This window comes from Capra hircus, chromosome 23 (genome assembly GCF_001704415.2).
Source record: "Capra hircus breed San Clemente chromosome 23, ASM170441v1, whole genome shotgun sequence".
Taxonomy (NCBI): Eukaryota; Metazoa; Chordata; class Mammalia; order Artiodactyla; family Bovidae; genus Capra; species Capra hircus.
Genome location: NC_030830.1, coordinates 1,608,332 through 1,631,352, shown reverse-complemented (window position 1 = coordinate 1,631,352; position 23,021 = coordinate 1,608,332). Strand labels below are relative to the sequence as shown.

At 55.9% G+C, this 23,021-nt stretch overlaps 2 protein-coding genes across 3 annotated transcripts in view; both read left to right on the top strand.

The window, feature by feature from the left end:
* On the top strand, positions 260–10,423 carry LOC102178679 (serpin B6). Of its 2 annotated transcripts, none has more exons than XM_018038975.1 (7): positions 260–393; positions 4,020–4,194; positions 5,624–5,773; positions 6,974–7,091; positions 8,047–8,189; positions 9,579–9,734; positions 9,902–10,423. In XM_018038975.1, the coding sequence occupies exons 2-7, from the start codon at positions 4,030–4,032 to the stop codon at positions 10,304–10,306; spliced, it is 1,137 nt and encodes a 378-aa protein (XP_017894464.1). In that variant the 5' UTR covers positions 260–393; positions 4,020–4,029; the 3' UTR covers positions 10,307–10,423. The 2 variants fall into 2 exon arrangements, with proteins under 2 accessions (XP_017894464.1, XP_017894463.1); XM_018038974.1 differs by lacking the exon at positions 260–393 and adding an exon at positions 3,455–3,651.
* LOC102180906 (serpin B9) overlaps positions 18,645–23,021 on the top strand; it is a 35,888-nt gene continuing 31,511 nt past the window's right edge. The window contains exon 1 of the mRNA XM_018038979.1: positions 18,645–18,670. The gene's annotated coding sequence lies outside the window, so the exon portion shown is untranslated. The remainder of the gene's footprint in view (positions 18,671–23,021) is intronic.

The window sequence follows — 23,021 nt, the reverse complement described above, 5'->3', positions numbered from 1 at the left end:
CCTTCGTTCGTTCCCGCCCTCCGGTCCGAATCGCCCCGCCCCTCCTGTCCGAGCCCCGCAGTCCTGTCCTGCCCGCCCCGCCCCTTCCCGTCTGCCCCGCCCCTGCCGCTTGGCCCGCTACCTCCCGCTCGGCCCCACCCCTCCCTTCCGGTTCCCGCTCTCCGTTCCGGCCCTCCCCGCCCCTCCCCTCGGCCACGCCCCTCCCGCTAGGCCACGCCTCTCCCGCTCCGCCTTGCACTCCGGACCGGCCGCCCCGCCCCTCCCGCTCGGCTCCGTCCCTCCCGGCTGGTCCCTCTCTCCGGTCCAGCCGGGTGCGGCCCGGCCCGCCCCTCTCGGCGGGGTATTTACGCCCGGCGCCTCCGTCCGTGCCCAGCCAGCTCCGGCCGCGCTCAGGTACGTTTCGGGATGCTGGGGCCGCGGAACCGGCCTGCGGGCGAGGCGGGCTGCGGGCGGCTGCGGGGGCGCGTGCCGGGCTGGGTGTTCTTTAGGATCAGGCGGCCGCGGCGGACGTGGTGACCCGGTGAGTGTGACGGCGCCGCCGTCCGGGACCGGGGACCGGAGGACCCGCCTGGGGGCGGTGCCCAGATACCCTCGGCGAGCGCCTGGGCGTTGCGGACGCGGGGGACCGAGGTGGAGGCCGGAAGGCGGATAGGAGCCCGCCTGAGTGCCCAGGTGACCCTCGGAGAGCGCCGGGCGTTGGGGACCCGGGGAGCCGGGGGCGGGGGACTCGGAGGGCGGATAGGAGCCGGCCTGAGTGCCCAGGAGGACCCGGCGCCCAGCGGTCTCCCGCCCACCGCGCGGCCTGCGCTCAGGGTCCCTCAGGCCTGCGAGGATGATCCTGAGGACCCTTTCAGAGCTTGTTATGGCTGGTTTTGTTTTCGCTAGACACGCTGCAGGCGCAGTATTCCTAGAGTGGGCATCTTCAGGGCTAAGAGGGCCTGGGAGAAACTTTAGTCGCACCTGGGTGCTCGATAAGTTGGCACCTGAGTTACTTTCTTCCCTTCTCTCCGCTCCCCCATCCCCCGCCCACATAAAGCTCTACTTTGAGGGATAAAAAGTATGAGAAATGAACCTTCACATGCTGCCAGGATTACTGAGCTGCTGGGGAGGCCGGGTTCTGCTGGGACTTTGGCTTCCAGCCCAGTGGTACCTGACCCTACTGTGTGCCTCTCCACTGGTGTGCTTAAGGCCGAGGCGGAGAGGGCGTGTGATAAGTAACCCTTGGACTAAGGTCCCCATGAACAGGAAGGGCTGTGGTTATCAGTGTTCTGGGGCGTGGTGTGTCCAGGATTCCCCACAACTGGTGACTAACTGCACCCTCAGCGTTATACCACCCCAGAGAAAGGCCATGGTTTCAGTCATACTGGCCATGTAAACTAAGTATTTAGAACCAGAAGAGGCCAGTTCCAGTCCTAAGTGTTGTATTGCAGCTCAGCTTCTGGCCTGACCACTCCAGCCAGTAACACTAGAGCGAAACGAGCGTAAATGGAGCCACTGTTCTTTTCTGCTTGCACTAAGAGCGCGCTGCACACACAAAGGGCTTGGGCCTCACTGATTCATCCCCTCCTTTTCAGTTTAGCGATTTTACAGGGAGTGGGTGTGCTCTCACCTTTAACGACCATCAGCAACTGTTGCCAGTAGAGAAAAACAACTATTACCGGCCTCGCTGTGGCCTTTGAAGACAAGTGACCTTCTGCTTTTCTCTGTATTAGTGTTAAGGTATTGGATATTAACGCCTGCCCTGGTGGCTCAGTGGAAAGAATCCTTCTGCAAGGCAGGAGCGTCAGGTTCAATCCCTGGGTTGGAAAGATCCCCTGGAGAAGGAAATGGCAACCCACTCCAGTATTCTTGCCTGGAAAATCCATGGACAGAGGGGCCAGGTAGTAGTCCACGGATCACAAAAGAGTCGGACTCGACTTAGATAGAAAGCAACCAATTGGATATTAAAGCTGGAAGAGGATGTGTGTAACGGTAGTGAGTCTTCTCCTCTACGTTCTTCCTGGCTGGTCGAGTAATTAAATTGACCTAAGACAAATCAATAGCAGAAAACCAACCCCACTGAATTTTGTGCGAACATTGAAGATACAAGGCTCAAGAAGTGACCAGGCAGGCAGCTTTGTGTGTGTGAAGATTTGACAGACAAGGGCCTTTGCCTGGGGCAGCAAGGTCGTGAAGTATCAGGTTTGCTGGTTTCTTGTACAGCCTTTGGGCCTTGCTTTCCCCTCTTTGGCCGTAAAGATGTCTCTCTACCACCTGGTACAGGGACGGTATTTCCACGTGGAGATTTATTTTTAGCTCCAGGGGGAACAGAAGAAGGGCAGCGTCAGCTTTTTGCACCAGCTGTTTCTCAAGACTCTTTCAGTTCAGTTCAGTCACTCAGTTGTGTCCGACTCTTTGCGACCCCATGAATCGCAGCACGCCAGGCCCCGCTGTCCATCACCAACTCCTGGAGTTCACTCAGACTCAGGTCCATCGAGTCTGTGATGGCATCTAGCCATCTCATCCTCTGTCGTCCCCTTCTCCTGCCCCCAATCCGTCCCAGCATCAGAGTCTTTTCCAATGAGTCAACTCTTCGCATGAGGTGGCCAAAGTACTAGAGTTTCAGCTTCACCATCATTCCCTCCAAAGAAATCCCAGGGCTGATCTCCTTCAGAATGGACTGGTTGGATCTCCTTGCAGTCCAAGGGACTCTCAAGAGTCTTCTCCAACACCACAGTTCAAAAGCATCAATTCTTCGCCGCTCAGCTTTCTTCACAGTCCAACTCTCACATCCATACAGGACCACAGGAAAAACCATAGCCTTGACTAGACGGACTTTTGTTGGCAAAGTAATGTCTCTGCTTTTGAATATGCTATCTAGGTTGGTCATAACTTTCCTTCCAAGGAGTAAGCGTCTTTTAATTTCATGGCTGCAATCACCATCTGCAGTGATATTGGAGCAAAAAAAAAAAATAAAGTCTGTCACTGTTTCCACTGTTTCCCCATCTATTTGCCATGAAGTGATGGGACCAGATGCCATGATCTTCGTTTTCTGAATGTTGAGCTTTAAGCCAACTTTTTCACTCTCCTCTTTCACTTTCATCAAGAGGCTTTTGAGTTCCTCTTCACTTTCTGCCATAAGGGTGGTGTCATCTGCATATCTGAGGTTATTGATATTTCTCCCGGCAATCTTGATTCCAGCCTGTGCTTCTTCCAGCCCAGCGTTTCTCATGATGTACTCTGCATAGAAGTTAAATAAGCAGGGTGACAATATACAGCCTTGACGTACTCCTTTTCCTATTTGGAACCAGCGTGTTGTTCCATGTCCAGTTCTAATTGTTGCTTCCTGACCTGCGTACAGGTTTCTCAAGAGGCAGGTCAGTGATCTGGTATTCCCATCTCTTTCAGAATCTCCCACAGTTTATCGTGATCCACACACTCAAAGGCTTTGGCATAGTCTCTTTACTTCAGAGCAATCAGTGTGCTGCAGTGCAGTCGTTTGCGTGAGCTGCCCTGCACGCCATCAAGAGCACACATTACCCTGTGCGCCCCCGTCCTCATGCAGGGAGCCGAAATCAGGGAGCTGACGCAGTGCCGGGAGCGGGGTTGCCAGCCTGCACGCCCTGCGGCTTCAGGCGCTTTCCTTGGGCTCACCTGCTCTGTGTCTCCCAGGTCGGTGTCAGGCTCAGCTGTTATCCCTTCCCAGCATGCACAGAAAGGCCCTGAACCCTCGTGTACCCCAGCCCATTCCCACAGTGTCCTGTTCTAGACCAAACACCCTCCGTAGCAGGGCTGTTGACCTCCGAGGCAGGGCGTTGGAGGTGGACGTGGGTGCGTCCCAAGGCCCTTGTCCAAAGCAGGATCAGCAGGGCCTGGGCCTGGGGCAGCAGGGGAAACCCCGAGGAAACCGTGTTTTGTGCGAGTACCTGCTTATTGGTCGAGGTAGAACGTCAGTGCTAACAACAGTTAAGAGCAGCGTGAGACGCGGTCGACCTGTGGCCTGAATTTGCGTGACACTGATTTTAAATCCATCCTTTCAGCCTCGCCAGCATGGATGCGCTGTCAGCATCAAACGGCACCTTTGCCTTGACCCTTCTGAAAAAGCTGGGTGCGGACAGCTCGAAAAATGTGTTTATCTCACCCCTAAGCATCTCCTCTGCCCTGGCCATGGTCCTCATGGGGGCAAAGGGCAACACCGCAGCACAGATGTGCCAGGTACGTTGGGGAAGCCGGTTGTGGGCGGCGGCTGATGCTCTTTCTTTGGTCGGTGAGCCGGTGTCCGCGATCCGAATCCAAAGACCTTGCTCGACAGCCAGGCCTACTCCCCTGTGTCCCCCTCCCTGGGCGCCCCTCCAGTGTCTGTCTGCTGTGTGGCCTGGGGCTCCTGACAGCGCAGCACCCGATTCCAGCAGGACAGGCTTGAACAAGGAAGTGTTCATCGAGCCTCTGCTCGGACCCGCTGCTCAAGGCCCTGCTGGCCGAGGCCCGTCCTGCTGAGACGCCCAGAGCCAGCCCGGGCGGGCTGCACAGGGTGTGGACGTCAGCTCCTGGGCCACAGTGGTGGCGGGGCGCTGACCTCTGGCTCCCTGGGGGTCACCGTCTTCCCGCATGTCCTCTTCCAGGGAATCTTCCCGACCCAGGGATGGAACCCGCGAGTCTTGTCTCCTGCCCTGGCAGGTGGATCCTTTCACAGTGCGCCACCTGGGAGATGCATGTATTCCCTTTAAGTCCTGCTGAAAAGGGAGCAGTCCCCTCTTGAGCTTGGCACTGTCTCCCCTCCCGCTCTCCCAGGCTCTGAAGGGGCCGCCCTCTCTCTGGGCACCTCCTGTGCAGATTCCGATTCCATTGGGAGGGCCGGCCTTCCCGCCCTGCACGGGCCTCTCTCCAGGGCTCCCGCCCGACTTCCTCTCCTCCAGCAGTGGTGCCCCCGGCCCTCGGCCTCCGCCGGCCGCTGGGTGCAAAGCCCGTGCCCAGGCTTTAGCTATGTGTCACTGTGCAACCACACCTACAGCTGTCTGGACCTTCTCTCTGTGGCTCCCGGACAGACCGCCCACGACCGGGAATGACCGGGACCATGCCTGGGGCTCTGCGGCCTGGCCGCACGGTGCCCACTGGGCTCCTCCTGGTCCAGGAGCGGCCCCGATCCGCTAGGCACTCTCCTCTGTGTGTCTGCTCTACCGCGTTGTCATGAGGCCCCAGCAGGATGCCTGGGCAGTTCTGCACCCTGGCAACAGGGGCAAGACAGTGAACGTAGAGGTGCCAGGCCTCTACGAAGGCCCGGGCCTGGAAGAGCCACTTCTCCTGTCTCCCGCTGGTTGGAGCCCATCCCGAGGGCAGTCCAGACTGAAGACGTGGCCTGTTTGTGCAGAGACAGGCGGCTTGTCCGGGGCCCCGTCTGCAGGCAGACCAAGAGCACAGGGCCCTGGACTCGCCCAGGGGCATTTCTGCTCCCGCCGTCGCTGCCTGAACCCGAGCGGGAGGTGGGCTGGGGGCCTTCCCAGAGCCAATGAGCCTTTATTTGCGTGAGTCTTGTTTCAAGCTGCCTTGAGGATCAGTGCGGTGCTTAGGCTGACTTCAGTGTTGTGTCCATTTCCTATAGTCAGGGCGTACTGCAGTGGAGGGTATTATCTGTTTTTGATTTCAGACGCTTTCTCTAAGCAAGAGCAGTGGCGGAGGTGAAGATATCCACCAGGGTTTCCAGAAGCTTCTCAGTGAAGTTAATAGGACTGGCACACAGTACTTGCTCAGAACCGCCAACAGGCTTTTTGGAGAGAAGACTTACGATTTCCTCTCGGTAAGTCATACTCCCGATTGCCGGAGGCAGATAGAGACCGAGGTCCTGTGCAGACGGGAGGCGGGCCTTGTGGTGCAGAGAGGCCTTGTGGGCTGAGACCCACGCGGTGGGCGGGATGTGGGACCCCAGTCACGACCTCTCTCTTCCTGGAACCGCTCCTTAAGTTCCTTTCTTTTCTAGAGGATATTGAAGAAAATCATTGATGTTTAAAATGTTATTTTGATATGGGCTATAAAATAAAACATTCAAAATATTTGTCAGTTATTTCACAGTGATCGAGTGTTCCAAGGATCCAATACCAATCACAGTGTATAATTAGATATTCCTTTAGTTTGCTCTTTGACTGGTCATTACTTACTAAACAGTAATTAAGAAGCAGGCCCTTGTTTTCAGATGTGTTTAAAAGCTGTTGAAATCACCAAGGGTAAGATGAGGTATCGACTTGGAGGAGACCACTTTGCTTCCAGACTATTTTCTTAGACTGAGACACTGACGTCCTTTTCAGAAGCCGCGATTAAGAGTGGAGCAGTAGGTTGGCAGAGCCTGAACGACGTGAGGGTTCTATGAAATGAGGCTCCCGGACCACAAGATGCAGGGTCCACGGTGTGGGGAGAACTCAGACACGTGACATCGGACAGAGCCAATTCCCCCGGTCCTCAGAGCACCTCTGAGACGTAGCTACCTCCAGGATGCAAGGAAGCCAGAGAGACGCAGCGACCTTTCCAGGGTCACACAGGAGGGAAGCCCGGAACGCGTGCTGGCGGCAGTGTTGCCACGTTGCCCTGAATGGCTGTGTTGTTGTTGCTTAGTCGCTCAGTTGTGTCTGACTCTTTGCGACCCCAGGGACTGTAGCCCACAAGGCTCCTCTGTCCATGGGATTGTCCAGGCAAGGATACTGGAGTGGGTTACCATTTTCGTCTCCAGGGGATCTTCCCAATGCAGAGATCAAACCCTGATCTCCAACATTGGCAGGCGGATTCTTTCCACTGTGCCACCTGGGAAACCTGTGCTTTACTCAGTTATTTATTCAGTGTAGCTGAAAACTGAGACACGGATTGAAGGTTAATTGCGAACATTCATTTGTCCATTACACAAGTAACCTTCAAATGATCTGTGTCGAGGTTATGCGTGGTGAAGAAGTCAGCCGTTGGCGTTGTCTGTTTCGGTAGCCACGTGACTCTGTCATTCCGTCTCTCCTAGTATTTCAAAGATGCCTGCCGCGTGTTCTACCAAGCAGAGATGGAAGAGCTGGACTTTGTCAGCGCCACGGAGGAGTCCAGGAAGCGCATAAACACCTGGGTAGCTGAAAAGACAGAAGGTGAGGATCGTCACTACTTCTGTTTGCACAGTATTTGAATCGGTCTTATTTTCCATCAGTTCCCTCCCAAAACCATCGAATGTAAACAGAAATGGCTTTTTCTCTAAAGAACTGGAAACTTTCAAATCCACTTCTGAAATTTAATCAGCAACCAATTTCTCTAGTTTTCCGCCTCCTCATCAATATTCGGTGCACCTCTTCCAGAGCAATCACACCTTGACTTTTGGCTGTTGCTGTTAATGTTCCTATAGTCTGCCTTTTCACAAAGGACGGAAGGCAGACTCTGGATGCGGTGCCACCTCCCTGCCTGTCCAGCAGAGCGCGTGCTCTGCGGGTGGCTGAGCATCACTGCAGGACACGCGGTCAGGCCCTGGGCCGCCTGTGCTTCTTCGTTTCCGTGCTCTCCACACTGGCTCCAACCTCTCCCCTTCAGGAGGGTCCCCTCACGCTGTAGACCGAACATTCCTTTTTCTGTCCCTGTGAATAATTCTGCCCTTATTATTTGTTCATTTTATGTGTTTTATGCAACTCATGGTATCTTTCTGAGCAGAGACTTGAAGGTTTTTGTCCCTGATTTTGCTTTCAGGCCAGGCTCCCTGCATGGGTCTCCCTGGTGGCTCAGATGGCAAAGAATCACCTGCCAGAGCAGGATAGGCGGGTTGGATCCCTGGGTCAGAAAGATCCCCTGGAGGAGGAAATGGCAGCCTGCTCCCGTATTCTTGCCTGGGGAACCCCATGGATGCAGGAGCCTGATGGGCTACAGTCCACGGGGTCACAAAGAGTGGGACCCAACTTACCGAGTAAACAGACAACTCGCTGCACGTGGTTGTCTGGGGGACAGTGAACCCTCTGGTCTGGGCACTGACTTCTTCAGGGGGCGGGCCAGTAACTACCCTGCCCAGCACCTCACCAGGAAACCCTGTTAGCTAACTGGTCCTTTAACTCTTCCGTGCAGGTAAAATTAGAGATTTGCTGTCTGCAAATTCAGTTAACCCTGCGACACGTCTGGTTCTCGTGAATGCCATCTACTTCAAAGGAAACTGGGAAAGACAGTTTAACAAAGAGCATACTGAGGAAAGGCCATTCAAAGTCAGCAAGGTGAACAAGAATGTTTCATAAAGCGAAGGAGGTTTTGGAAATGGTCCCTGGGGTCCCCTTTGTTTATGGATCGTGCCAGGAGGCTGACCTTCAGGAACTTGAGCCTCTTGTGGCCTTGGCGGCCCAGATGTGGATCCGGGCAAACCCTGGCTTCCTCTCCCCCTGCTCCTCCTCTGAGGTATCATCAGGGGCGGTCCGTGCGGCAGGTATTCCGTCTTGTATAGCACATCCCACGGGGCAGCTCGCAGCTCTCTGGGCCTGCTAGAGCCCCCGAGACCCAGTTCAAACTCCAGACCGTGGCTGTGATGCTCATGGGCCTAGATCCTACTGGCTGACCACTCCCATCAGGAGCTACCTACACAGACGCCTTTCTCTGCAGGGTGTCCAGGAGCCTCCCTAGCGGTCTCCACGGCCCGGGTTCCTGGTTCCTGTGTCCCTCCTCTGACTCTCACAGAGCCCGTGGCCCCTCACAATGGCTCTGATCCCCCAGAGCCCCTCAGCCCATGTGCAGGACCCGGGAGGTTGCTTGGAAGTTTTCCTGAGGACGGTGGCTGGGCTGAGAGTGGCGGGGGTAGGAAGCACAAGTGAGATTGCCTTGTGGTTTTCTGATCCTTGTATCTATTTACTCGGCTGTGCGGGGCTCCTTGCCGCTCAGCCTTTCCTGCTGCTGCTGTGGCGGAGGCCCTCTGGGCTCGGGGCTCGGGCTTCTCCTGCTGGTGCTTCTCCTGGTGTGGAGCTCGGGCTCTGGGCCCGTGACCGCAGGAGCTGCGGCTCCCGGGCTCTCAGCCCAGGCTCAGTAGCTGTGGCCCGTGGGCTTAGAAGCCCCTGGGCTGTGGGGTCTTCCCAGACCAGGGCTGGAGCCTGTGTCTCCCGCATTGGAAGGCGGATTATTTGCCCCTGAGCCACCAGGCAGCCCTGTTGTCTTTAAAACCAGAGCCCACATGGTTGTTCATGGTCAGCTGTGGGCAGGAAGGCCAGGCGCCCAGGACTCGGCAGGGTTTGACGGCGGGATGAGTGGTGTCGCCATGAGCAGAGGTGGGAACGTTCAGATGGAGCAGGCGGAGGGGACACGAGCCGCCAGTGTGCGAGCCGAGCTGGAGGCTCCTTTGCGTCCAGATGAGGATGTCAGGCAGGCAGGCGCCGGGGGCGAGGTCCTGCCGGGAACGTCCGAGTGGAGCCCTCCTGGGTCAGCAGGAGAACAGCAGCCTGAGGCCTGAGCGCTGGGAACCAGGGGTGGGAGCTGGAGCCGCGCAGACGAGCTGACGACGCGGAGCTGGGGGGGGTCTGGAGACCAGACAGTGTGTGTGGGCGCAGGGGGCCGGCTCTGATGACTCGTCCCGCGGGTCCCCGGGTCTTGTTTCGGTTAACGCTTATCCATTTCCTTTATAGAACGTGGAGAAACCTGTGCAGATGATGTTCAAGAAGTCCACCTGTAAAATGACCTACATTGAAGAAATAAGCACCCAGATTCTGGTGCTTCCCTACGTCGGCCAAGAGCTGAACATGGTCATCCTGCTGCCCAGTGAAAGCACGGACGTGTACACGGTAACCAGGCATCTGTGGCCTGGGGCTCGGCTCTCGTCCCGATCTCTGCTGGGCACTGGGCTCCGGGAACTCGTGTGTGGCCTGCAGGGCGCGGTGTGTGGGTCACAGCAGACTGTCCCTGGGACAGCGCTGCTGCAGACCCTGAGATCTTCTACCTTCTCCTCCAGGTGGAGAAGGCCCTGACCTACGAGAAATTCGTTGCGTGGACGAAGCCGGATGCGATGGACGAGGAGGAGGTCGAGGTGTTTCTTCCCCGGTTCACCCTGGAGGAGACTTACGACATGGAGCGTGTCCTCCAAGAACTGGGAATGACCGACGCCTTCGATGAGGCCCAGGCTGACTTCAGAGGGATGTCGTCCCGCCGAGAACTGTATCTGTCCAAGGTCGTGCACAAGTCCTTCGTGGAGGTCACCGAGGAGGGCACGGAGGCCGCAGCTGCCACAGGGGCGGTGGTCATGATGTGCTCCCTCATTGTCGTGCCCCGGTTCTGTGCCGACCGCCCCTTCCTCTTCTTCATCCAGCACGGCAACACCGGGGCCATCCTGTTCTGCGGCCGCTTCTGCTCGCCGTGACGAGGTGTGGGGGCCCCCCGGTGTTCCTCACGGCTCTCCCCAATCTCTGCGAAGAGCCTGGAACCCCAAGTGACCTTGGCAAAAGTCCACAAATAAAAGGCTGATTGTGACTGCCTATGTGTGTGTGTCTCTGTGTGTCTGTGTTTGTGTCTGTGTGTATCTTTGTGTCTGTGTGTGTGCCTGTATCTTTGTGTGTGTGTGTCTTTGTGTGTGTACATGTGTCTGTGTGTGTTTCTGTGTTTGTCTGTGTGTGTGTATGTGTGTGTCTTTGTGTATCTTTGTGTCTGTGTGAGTCTGTGTGTATCTCTGTGTCTGTGTGTATCTGTGTGTGTGTGTGTACCTGTGTGTGCACCTGTGTGTGTGTGTCTGTGTGTGTGTGTCTGTGTGTCTGTGTCTCTGTGTGTGTGTGGGTTTGTGTGTGTGTGTCTGTGTTTGCATGTGTGTGTGTGTGCGCACCTGTGTGTGTGTGTCTCTGTGTGTGTGTCGGTTTGTGTGTGTGTCTGTGTTTGTGTGTGTGTGTCTCTGTGTGTGTGTGTCTGTGTGTGTGTGTGTCTGTGTGTGGGACTGTGTGTCTCCGTGTGTGTGTGTTTGTGTGTGTGTGTGTCAGTGTTTGTATGTGTGTGTGTGTCTCTGTGTGTCTGTGTCTGTGTGTGTGTCTGTCTGTGTGTGTGTCTTTTTGTGTCCCGTGCCTTCTCGGAGCTGCAGATCCCACCGGAGACGGGCGCGCAGTGGTCCTGCCGGTGGGGAGCACTGGCTCCTGCTCTCTGGGTGCTCCCTCTGCCCGCCCCGTCCAGGCCCTCGGGGAGCGCACTGTCTGCTCCGGGCCTGGAAGGATGAGCGGGCTTCCCTGTCTCCTCTGCTCAGTGGCCCTGCTCCCGAGACCAGAGAGAAGCAGAGGCTACGGCAGCCCCGGGGAGGGGGAGCGGGCCTCAGAGACCCCCGAACGTGAGCCCTCCAGAAACCAGCAGAACAGGGGAGGGCCGTGGACCCAGACCGGGAGAAGTCCACCCCCGAGCCACTGTGTCTGCATTGGAGGGTCTGTGGTCAGAGGCCTGTTCAACACTCTCTGAGCATGTTCAGTTGCCCCCTGGGGTCAGAGATGAGCAGACAGGGCCTGTTCACGAGATGGGGGCGTTTCAGAGCATGTCATAGATGCACGCCGGGTGACATTCCATCCTCCCGCGGGTGTTGGAGAGAAGGAGGCGGCTAAGGTTTCAACCAGTGCATCCTAAAGGAAATCAGTCCTGAAGGTTCAGTGCAAGGACTGATGCTAAACGTGAAACAGCAGTACTTTGGCCCCTGATGCGAGAGGCTGACTCACTTGAAAAGACTGAAGGCAGGAGGAGAAGGGGATGACAGAGGATAAGATGGTTGGATGCCATCACCAACTCAATGGACATGAGTTTGAGTAACTCCGGGAGTTGGTGATGGACTGGGAGGCCTGGCGTGCTATAGGCCATGGAATCGCAAAGAGTCGGACACGAATGAGCGACTACACTGCATGAAGCTTTCTGCAGCCGCCCGTGTTCCCTGCTGAGACGTGGGGCCCACACCCAGCCGATGCTGAGGTTCGGGTGGAGAGCGGTGCGGGGTCCACTGGCCTCGCTGTGGCGTCATCAGGAGCTGGGCTCCGTCTAGCCTGATGGTGTGACCCACATTCTCAGCCTGTCTCTAGTCCGCTGTCTCTGCTGTGCCCAAGTCAGCACTGAGTTGTGAGGAGAGACAGGCTGCAGAGACGCTGCCGTTGGGAGCGGGCAGCGGGGCCAGTGGCATCAGCGCCCGCCTCCCCCTAGCCTGTGCCCACTGTCGCCTGAAGTGAGCTGTCTGTCCAGCCAGGGTCAGAGGCGTCTGTCCTTCGTCCCCATCAGGCCGTCAGCAGCGACCTGTGAGGATGGACGCCGTGGTCCCGGGTGTTACAGAACCTGTCACACAGCTCGGCCTCTGCCCGTCTCTCTCTTAGCTGGATCTACTCCGTTAAATGTCATTGGCAGTTTCTTCAAAACTGTGTTTTTCAATATGATCCTATTAAAATTTTAATATAATTGCCTTATAATCTCCCGTGCGTTTGTCATCAATAAACTCGGAATTCCTGTCCTCGTCATAGTCCTTCCCTGGTGGCTCAGGCCGGGAAGAGTCGCCTGCAGTGCGGGAGACCGGGCTTCGATCCCTGGGTTGGGAAGGTCCCTGGAGGATACTGGCTCCCCACTCCAGGATTCCGGCCTGGAGAATCCCACAAACTCGGGGTCGCAGAGAGTCAGACGTGACCGAGCCACGCTCGCCGTCACTTACCGTCCTCCCGGTTGATCTTGTCTCTGACCAGCTCTGGCTTCAAGGAGGGGTGGCCGGTGGGCCTCCCTTGGCCCCCGAGAAGGACCCCCGGCTCAGTGCTCTGCTTTCATTGTCTTCAGAGTCTTTACAGCTTTTGAGCAGAGGGCCCTGCATTCTCATTTTGCACCAGCCCTGCAGATTACGGAGCCAGTCCTGCCGTGGACTACAGAATTTTTTATGGAGAAAAATAGTCTTTTTTCAGATGCTGAGTACCAGGCAAGTGCAAACCAAATCCTGAGAAATGAAAGATCTCAATCCAGTCTTTTCACATTAAAATATATAGGCATTTTGGTTGGGATATTTCTATAGTTGGCTTTTGAAATCCACACATCATGTGTTTCCATGAGAGAAAGAAGTAGCCCAGTTCAGTTCATTTCAGTCGCTCAGTCGTGTCTGACTCTCTGCAAGCCCATGGACTGCAGCATGCCAGGCCTCCCTGTCCATCACCAACTCCTGGAGCTTACTTAAACTCATGTCCATCGAGTCAGTGATGCCATCTAAGCATCTCATCTTCTTCTGTCCTTTCCCCTCCTGCCTTCAATCTTTCCCAGCATCAGGGTCTTTTCCAGTGAGACAGATCTTCGCATCAGGTGGCCAGAGTATTGGAGTTTCACCTTCAGTATCAGTCCTTCCAATGAACATTCAGCACTGATTTCCTTTAGGATGGACTGGTTGGATCTCCTTGCAATCCAAGGGACTCTCAAGAGTCTTCTCCAACACCACAGTTCAAAAGCATCACTATTTGGTGCTCAGCTTTCTTTATGGTCCAGCTCTCCCATCCATACATGATCACCGGAAAAACGAGGTAGCCCAGTGTGACAGTCAATTTTGTGTGTCGCCTTGACTGGCTCAGAGGACCAGTTAATTGGTCTAACACCCATCGAGATGTTGCCATGTTGGTAGTTTTTACAGGGGATGAGGATTACATGAGTCGACCCTCTGTAAGGCAGACTGGCCGCCAGCACGTGAGGCGCCTGGTGTAGTCAGCTGACAATGACTGAGGTCTCCTAAGGAGGAGGCGCTTTCCTCCAGAGGCCTGTGGACTCAGCTGCACAGAGCTCTTCCCTTCCCCCACCTCCTGCAGCAGGCACAGGCTCCCCTCCCTTCCTCTCTCTCTCTTCAAACCTCAGAAACCGCCGGAAAGTGGTGGCTGTCTGCTTAGTGCCTGCACTGCCCAGCCCTCTAGTCCACTCCTCACTCTCAGCCTCCCGGAAGGAGGGCCTGACGGTCCTGGCAGCCCGCTCTGCCTGTACTTGCAACATTCCTTGGCTATCTGAGGTCACAGGTGCAGGTGGCATGTTCCGCCCTCCTGGGAAGGAATAGTCACCTTCCTCTTCCGAGCCAGCGTCCTCGGGTCAATGTCCCTCTGGCCTTTGGCTCACCCTCAGTGCTCCTTGGGCTTCCCGGGTGAGGAATCCGCCTGCCAGTGCAGCAGATGAAGGGTGATCCCTGGGTCGGGAAGATCCCCTGGAGGAGGAAATGGCCACCCCTCCAGGATTCTTGCTGGGAAACCCCGTGGACAAAGGAGCCTGGTGGGCTACTGTCCCCAGGGCCGCAGTGTTGGACACAAATTAGCGACTGAGCAAAGCAAGTGAAATAAATCCTCGAGCAGCAGAGCCGCTGGTGGACACGGTCACGACCCCATCCTTGTCTTATGCACCCAGCCCTGCTTTTGTCCAGAGGTGTCCCCAGAGGCACAGACGGCCTTTCCCCAGCTTGATGGAGCAGTCTCAAAACTGCAGAATCACGTATGGATGTGAGAGTTGGATTATAAAAAAAACAGCGTCAGAGAATTGATGCTTCTGAACTGTGGGGTTGGAGAAGACTCAACAGTCCCTTCGGCTGCAAAGAGATCAAACCAGTCAATCCTAAAGGAAATCAGTCCTGAATATCGGAAGGACTGATGTTGAAGCTGAAGCTCCAATATGTTGGCAACCTGATGCAAACACCTGACTCATTGGACAAGACGCTGATGCTGGGAAAGGCTGAGGGCTGGAGGAGAAGGGGGTGACAGAGGATGAGATGGTTGCCTGGCATCACCGACTCGATGAGTTTGAACAGGCTCCGGGAGTTCATGATGAACAGGGAGGCCTGGCGTGCTGCACTCCATGGGGTCACAAAGACGGACATGACTGAGCAGCTGAACTGAACTAAACAAGGGATTTCTTTTGTTAAGAATCCTTTGAATGGAAAATGCAGGTAAAACTTCTGGTAAAACCAGTTCAGGACACGGGGACTTAAATGTGGCTCTTCCTCGCCGAGAACTGCATGTTTTTCTGCGGAACTCTGTTCTGGATGGTGGTGCAGACAGCAACCTGAAGGGGACTCAGCAGCCGTCGGGGGCTCTCTGCGGTTCTTGGCTCAGACTCACCCGATTCCTCAGCCACATCTCCCCTGCTTAGAGCTGGGTCACACCTGCCCTGCCCCCGGCGTGGGGCTCTGAGGCTCTGAGAGCTGAGTGTGCGTGGTTCCAGCTTAGAGAAGTGTTGGTGGCGGGTGCACAGGGAAAAGGGCTCTCACCCACTGGGGCCTGTTGCCCAGAGTCACTGGTTATGAGCCCTGGTAACCAGGACTGGCTGAGTAAACAGGTGAGTAAACAGGTGTCTTGTTTTCCGATAACCGATCACCACAAACTCAGGGTGAATGTGTCCTGGAACCTCGCCGTACGCAGGACATTAACATACGCTCCATATCATGTATGTAATTCACATGTAATGTGATCAACAACAGCACTTAGCGCCAGGGTGTGTGCACGTTCACCTGAGATGCATCCAGGGATCCCACTGGGGTTCTCCGGGATGCTGGTTCTGCTCGTGGAGCAGGTAATCTCTGGCCGGGGTGGGGGTCGGGGTGGTGGGGGATACAGGAATCACCTAAACTCTCATCGTGACAAAGTCTCCGCTGGGTCTGGAAAATTCTGTGAAACTGCTGGTGAAGCATTCTCACTTTCGTTTCTATATAAACCCTTCCCTGTATTCCCCAGGCCAGGTTAGATTCAGCCCAAAGAGACTTTTCCTGTCTTCCTCCGGTTATCGTGGTTTATGCCCTCCTGGGCTGAATGAGTCTGTGACATCATTATCAGCTGGTGGGCACTGTCCCCCTTGAAGACAGGTGGCACGCCCAGAGGTGTTTCTGTTGTCCTAATGGAGGGAGGCGCAGCTGGCCTCTAGTGGAGGGGCACAGGAGCCACGTCAGGAATGGTCATCGGACCCCACTTGTCAGCGGTGCTGCCTGTGAGCAACGCTGGCTGGACACGAAATTGGGCCCCTTTCACGTCGGAACCCACCACATCTCCAGCACAGCGATGTGTCTGGAGGTTTCTCTTTGGGGGCCTAGTGGGTGACGTGCAAAGTCAGTGGTGGTATTTCCCGTCAACAGTGGTGGAGACAGATGTGTACCAAGCTTCCCATCACTTCTCACCGAAGTTAAAAAAGGTGACACGCAGTGTCTTCTGGAAACTGCCCACCAACTCTGTGGAGCTAATAGGTGTAACTGCTGTCAGGAAGTCAGGTTCAGACATTCATGAAAAGGAAATATGAGCAACTCTGGCACATGTCTTAAACGCGGGCTGAGAGATACACGTGTGAAACTCTGATTTTGAATTTGAATATTGCTTGTGAATTATGTCTGCCTCCCTTCTTGTTTCTGAGGCCCCCCTCCTTGGCGTCACTCCCATATGCCCACCCCTTGTACCCCAGCCTGTGCGTCCCCCTGACTCCCTGTTCCCGCTGTCCTGTACGGGGACCACCCCGGGTCCTCCCTTCCCAGCTCTCTGTTCCTGGGCAGGTCACCGCCACCCTCACCGCCCCACCCAGGACCTCTTACCCCTTTCTTAGGCACACTGCGATTGCTTCAGTTCTGAGTCTCAGGGAATTTTACCCCTATCATTTGACTTGCTTCTTGAGTGTCTCTTTAGGTCCAACCTGGTCCTTTCCTCTGCATCATAAATCCACATTAGGACTGAACAGGGCTTTTAGAGAGAAACCTCTTTGTGAAACTGAAGCTTTCAATCTGTGTAGTTTTCATAAAATTCCTTGGTCTGGAAAAAACCCTCCGTACAGCCATACTTGAAGTCCCGCTTTCTGCCACGTGACACACAGGGTGGCGGTGGGGTGAGATTAGTGAGCGGGAGGAGGGGTCCCGGCCCTCTGACTGGGCTGCAGAGCAAGGGCGCCTCTGTGACTCACACATCCTTCATCTCAGCTCCTGGGGCCATTTCGGGGGCTTGACCTCACTGGGGGTGGTGCTGGGTCAGCCTCGTGATCCAGGAATCTCCTGGTTAATCAACGTTCATTTTTAACCATCAGCCTGCTCTTTCAGTGATGCCAAATAGTGGGACACCTTCCTGGCTCAGGGTCCCTCCTCCCGGCCACCTCCTGTTTCTTTACAGAAGTTAAAACACTTGAGGCCCGGGCTGTAGGGAGCAGGGGAGCCAACTGCCCAGCACTTGATATGTGGAACCCAGAACCACCGAGCGCCTTTCTTTGGGTTCCTTGTGCTCCCCCCAACCACCTCCCAGGACCTCCCAGGTCATTCTCAGAGAACCTGATCTCTGACATCCCCTGGAAGACCTGGATCTAAAATGCTATTTCCCTCTGCTTCTGGCTGAAGAGCTTTAACATTTGTGCATAATCGCACCCCCCCATGAAGCCTCACCTTCCCTTTAGAAATCTGTCCAGACACTGCGGTTGATGGTATGGACACAAAATCAAGTCAAGGAGAATGAGGCTGTCCTAAGGCAGGTCACCTAGTGGAGAAGGAAATGTCAACCCACTCCAGTATTCTTGCCTGGAGAATCCCAGGGACAGCGGAGCCTGGTGGGCTGCCGTCTATGAGGTCGCAGAGTCGGACACGACTGAAGCGACTTAGCAGCAGCAGCAAGGCGGGTCACCTAGCGGGAACCATACAGAACACGGAAGCTCCTCCATAAAGTCCGTCCAGAGTGAAGTGTCTGCCGGGGACTTTCTTGGGGAATTTGTGTGTGGCTGCCACCATCTAGATGTTTTCTCATTACATCTAGGAGGTACCTCTGAGCACTTCTGGTGTTCTCATCACCTGTGAGGCACCTCAGGTCCCATCTCCCAGCCCAGTGCCACGCTCGTGGGAGAGGCCAAGACGTCCCTGCTATTTGAGTTGACAATCTTCATTATGCAAGGACGGAGCACTCTCGGGGGAAACAAGTTTACAGGGAGAAAGGCCTTCAAAGTAAAGGAAGAAAATACTTTAAAGAAAGGTTTTTCAAAGTTACAGAAGAATCAAGTTTAGAGGGAGAAAGGCCTTCCAAGGTCAGGGAATCTTTGCAGAACAGGGCCATGCTCAGCATTGCTCTTTGTAGGCTACTGAGAAATGGCATCTAAGTGCCCGCAGGCAGAGCTGCAGGCATGGTCTTTTGCTAACAATACCCGGACAGGGCTCACTGGGCTGAGAGTTAGGAGGCCAAGAGGGACTGACCGTGGTGGTGGTGGGAGATGGTGCTCTGCCGGGTGACCCAGACCTGCTGGGGTGCGCTTGCCAGGACCAACTCTGTTTCTTCTCTAGAGCTGAAAGTCAGATCACCATATAAAGACTTTGAAAAAACTCCGCTTCCCGAAGGCCTGGGTCGGTCCACACTGACCCCCACTCCCGCCCCTTACCCCCCACCCCCCCGCGACCTATACCCGCCGCCACCCTCGCCCTCCACACCCCACCCCCCTGACCCACACATCCACCGTCTGCATCCCTGGAGGCCAGAACCAGAACCAGAGCTCCCAGGGCAGTGGGCTGAACCTCACGTTGTGGGCGGGGCGGGGTTGGAGGTGGCCCCGCCCTTCGGGCTCTGTTCGCAGGGCCTCCTGGACCAGAGGCCACTCCCTGCTGGGAGCTGTCAGCGTCTGGAGCTGAGGAGGCAGGTGAGCCCCTCCCGCGGGAGAGAGAGCTGAAGGGGAGCGCCGGCAGGGGACGGGCTCAGGGCGCCTCTAGAAGGTGGGGACCCAGAACCCGCTGCGCTGCCACCTGGAGGCAGAAGGGTGACTGCCTGGTGGAAGGATGGGGAGCTGGGTAAGCAGAGCTTTCAGAGGTCCCAGCGCCTCGGTGGGGCTGAAGGGGCTCTCAGGTCTGGCAGGAGGATGAGCCATGTCGGTCAAGTGTGTTTGAGCCCGGGGCTGGGCCAGGCAAGAGCCCGAGCGGAGGGTCAGGGCGCCTCCGCCTGCCACAGTGGCGGGAGGTGGGGAGTGGGGACACTCTGTTCTCAGGCTGTGAGCGGCAGCAGGGAGAATGCGGGCCAGAATAGACGTGGGGTCAGGGCCAGCCTGGCTGGAGAGCTTTAAGGGGACAGGAGGCAAGGCTTGGTGGTGGCTGTGGCCGGCTGGAGTGGTCTGGGAGGATACAGGGCCCCCTCAGGGCCTGAGGCCAGCCGTGGTGTGAGTGAGGGTCTCGTTACCAAGGAAAGACGGCCACAGGTGGGCTGGGGGCTGATGGCCGTGCCCTGTCTGGTTTCAGGAGGGCCAGGGCCACCGCGCCGGCCTGCCTGACGCCCTCTGACCTCCCCTGCCTCTCCCACGGCCTCAGTGCTTGCCCTGGCTGCATCCCGTCACCCTGACGGTCCTCTCCTGAACCCGTCTTTAGTCCTTTCCTCTCCTGTGTCTCTCGGGACCTGGTTTCCAATGTCAGGTTCCGTGTCCGCTGGTGGCTGTTGAGGGAAGGAAGGAGGGAGCCTTCAAATCCTGTTTCTGGTAAAGAAAGAACTTCAAATTTTAAAGAAAAGCACAGGGCTTGGGCCCCACGTCCCGTGTCCGAGGGTCCCTGAGGGCTGGGAGTGGAGGGCAGGCGCCCTGAGCTGGGCCGGGGTTCAGGGGCACTTGCTGACCATCAAGACCCGAGGCCCGCCTGGCACGGAGCAGCCGCTGTAGGTGGAAATTCCTCGCCTCACAGCCCATTTCCTCCCAAATTCCAGCCTGTCTGGCTCCAGTTCAGCTTCTCAAACATTTCTCAGCTATCAGCTGGGAAATGGGGAGACCTGGTCTGCTTCATAACTGAACATCTCCCAGGGGTTCCTCAGGAGTATGTGCAAGGATACACGGGCCCTTGTGGGGACCCGGCAGAGGGCCGACAAGGCTCTCATGTGGGGTCTCTCCCCTCCTCCTCTCTGGCCCTGTCCTCCTCCTTCTCAGATGGGAAAGGACTGGACTTCACTGCTCCCAGGAGCCCAGCAGTGTGTGTGTAGGGGGGGTGGTGGTGCCCCCGTTAGCCATTGCTGTTCATTCCCCGAGGCTCTCAGCCTCTTGACCAGCTGCCAGGACCACACGTAGTTAGTGACCTTAACCTTGGACTTTCTATTAGGATGGAAAGCACCCATACACGGATCTTGCTCCGTAGACTATTTTACGCTCCACCCTGAAAGGACAGTGTTCTGCGTCAGGTGGACGGCACTCAGAGTTACTGAGGGCCTCTCTCTCCGCTCTCAGACTCCAGACCTGGCCTCATGGATGCGCTCTGTGAAGCAAATGGCACCTTGGCCCTCCGCCTTTTAAAGGCCCTGTGTGAAGACGGCCCTTCAGGCAACGTGCTTCTCTCTCCCGTGAGCCTCTCCTCGGTCCTGGCCATGGTCCTCCTGGGAGCCAAAGGGTTTCACTGCTGCCCGGGTGGCCGAGGTTAGCCGGGAGAGGGGCTCCTTCCCACGTCCGGCCCTCAGGGAAGTGTCTAGAGCAGACAGAGGAACGTGGCCAGGAGTCGCCCAGAAGGCGGGGAGGGCCTGCGGTGCACACGGGGCCCCCTCACTGCCGGGCGCCTTTCTGTTTCACTCTGTCTCTCCGTTCCCCTGAGAACCGTGGATGGTCGCAATTACTCCTCGAAATAATTTCCTAGCTCATGTGTGAGTCGGTGAAGGTTGTGGTGTCGAGAGTGGTTCTTTATTCCTGATGAACTTTAGGATGTCTAGGCCGGCCCATGAGCCCTAGAGGAGTCTCGTGGGGGAGCCCCCAGCTTGTCTGGTGTGACGTGGGGTGGGCCTGGCCTTCCTGCGCTGAGGTCACAGGCCCTCAGGTGGGAACTCCGCCTGGCTGCCTGGCACAGCTCGGGAAGGGCTCCCGGCCTGCGGGCTGTGGGGTAGATTACTATCTCCTGGGAGGAGGGCAGTGCCTGGCTGCGCCTCTCTGTCTTCCCCTTGGAGTCAGTTATCTTAACTGTGACCGTGGAGGCAGTAGATTCACGCTGGAGTTTCCTAGGAATTCTGGCAGGGGCTCCGGAAGGTCAACATCAGGCGGGCACTGAGGACCCTGGGTCACCCCGCTGGCAGGCCGTGGTCGCCATAGGGAAGGAGAGCCGGTGGGGTGAGGAGTCCTGTCTCGCACGTGCTCCCTGTGCATCTGGAAGGAGAGCCGGGTGATCCCCCCAGAGAAACATGTTCCGGTGTCGGTGCCTGAACCTCTGCTAGCTGGAAAGAAGGCAGGATGTTTGCCCAGGTCCCCAAAGCGCTCAAGGAAGCTGAGGTCTTTGCAGTAAATCTAGGAGCAGGGAGCGTGGTGGGAGAGGGCTGTCCTGCTCGGGTGGAGCTCAGGGTCCTTCCCAAACTGTCCCGAAAGAGAAGACATGGAGGAGCCTGGGGTCTGAATCCATGTGGCGCCTCTGAACTGTGGTGCTGGAGAAGACTCTTGAGAGTCCCTTGGACTGCAAGGAGAGCCAACCAGTCAATCCTAAAGGAAATCAACCCTGAATATTCATGGGAGGGACTGATGCTGAAGCTGAAGCTCCAATACTTAGGCCACCTGATGCGAAGAGCTGATTCCCTGGAAAGACCCTGATGCTGGGAAAGACTGAAGGCGGAAAGAGAAGGGGACGAGGGAGGATGAGGTGGCTGGATGCCATCATTGACTCAATGATTATGAGCTTGAGCAAACCCCAGGAGATGGTGAGGGCAGGGAAGTCTGGTGTGCCGCAGGCCATGGGGTCGCAGAGTCACATACGACTCAGCAACTGAACAACAAGTGCCCCAAGGAGGGTGCAGTCTCATCAATTATCTCTCTTTGGGCAGAGTCTGATTTTAACTCGCTTCTTTAATGACCTGTCACTGCACAGGTGCACACTGGGAAAACATCCACCTGCTCTCTAGGAAAAGCAGGAGCTGTGGGTTCGATCCCTGAGTCAGGAAGACCCCCCGAGAAGGAAGTGGCAGCCCACTGCAATATTCTCGCCTGGCAAATCCCACGGCTAGAGGAGCCTGGCGGGCTACAGTGCATGGCCACGGGCTTGCAAATGGTTGGCTATGACTAAGTGAGCACACACACTGGCTAAAGGCAAGGTTTCAGGCGTTCTGTCCGTATGAGGGATCCCGCTCTGTGTCCACGGCCTCATGGTGTGCTGTCTGCTGCCCACCTGGTCTCTCTTTCAGAAGGACCAGGCCTTGAGCACGTTTCACGGCTGAATCTCTGGGCGGGGCTGCTGCAGTTTCTCTGCAAGTACTGCTGGGCCATCAGATCTGAAAAGCTTGTAAATACTGTGGGTTGCTAACCAGATATGCTCTGTGTCATCTGGATTACTTCTGTTGTTTGTGGGAAACATCCCAGGGGTCACTGTCTCTAAGGAAGCCAGACAGATAAAGATAGCTGCCTGGAGCTTATATCCTGGAACTTATTTCATGTCCTCCATTGGAGGCCAAAAGTTCCACCCCTGGACTCGTCTAGAGCTTTGCATTACAGATGTTTGGTAAACATCCACTTAATTAGCATGAATCAGTAAGCAATAGACATAATCATCGCTGGTCTCACCCATTAGGGTGTCTTTTTTTGTTATGCATCTAAGCCCCCAGTGCACTATTTACAGACAGCCTTATCAATCTGCATGCATCTCCACCACGGACATCAGGCAGATATTCTCTAGCGTTTCATGAGTCAGTCAGTTCAGGCAATGCTGGAAAATTCACTTAGAAACAATCCTATTAGTGGTGCAAACGTCCTGGTAGAACCTGCGGTGAGGAGGTGAGCACCCTCTCCTTCTGTGTTGGAGCTGAAGCCTCAGCAGGACAGAATGCTGACTGACCCAGGGGGACGTTTAGTGGCTGCTCTGTGGTCTGGTCCTGGGTGAGTTGCTGTGTGTGTCAAAACTGACTTGTGTTAAGTGACCCGGATATGGGTTGGGACGTGCTTTCTAAACGTATCTTTGCCAATGTATTATTTCCAACATTTGAAAGAAAGGTTATTTTCAAAAAGAAAGCACAGCGAATGAAAACACTGACTTGTAACAATCTCCAATTCACAAATGACAAAGCTGTGTTTAGACCCTCGGTCAGCATCCTTTGTTCCTGGTTCCAGAGCACTGGCTGGAAATTCAGACTGCCTGACCATGCCTAACAGGCTCTTTTTACTTGTACTTTCCAGGGAGTGCTGAGTCCTTTGAAATGGAAGGAGAAGAAACC

Excerpts from the sequence above, each read along its gene's own strand:
- LOC102178679 (XM_018038974.1), top strand. The coding sequence starts at position 3,539 with ATGCAGGGAGCCGAAATCAGGGAGCTGACGCAGTGCCGGGAGCGGGGT. Across the intron at positions 3,652-4,019 it reads ACCTGCTCTGTGTCTCCCAG|CCTCGCCAGCATGGATGCGC; the intron begins GTCGGTGTCAGG and ends CCATCCTTTCAG. Across the intron at positions 5,774-6,973 it reads AGACTTACGATTTCCTCTCG|TATTTCAAAGATGCCTGCCG; the intron begins GTAAGTCATACT and ends CGTCTCTCCTAG.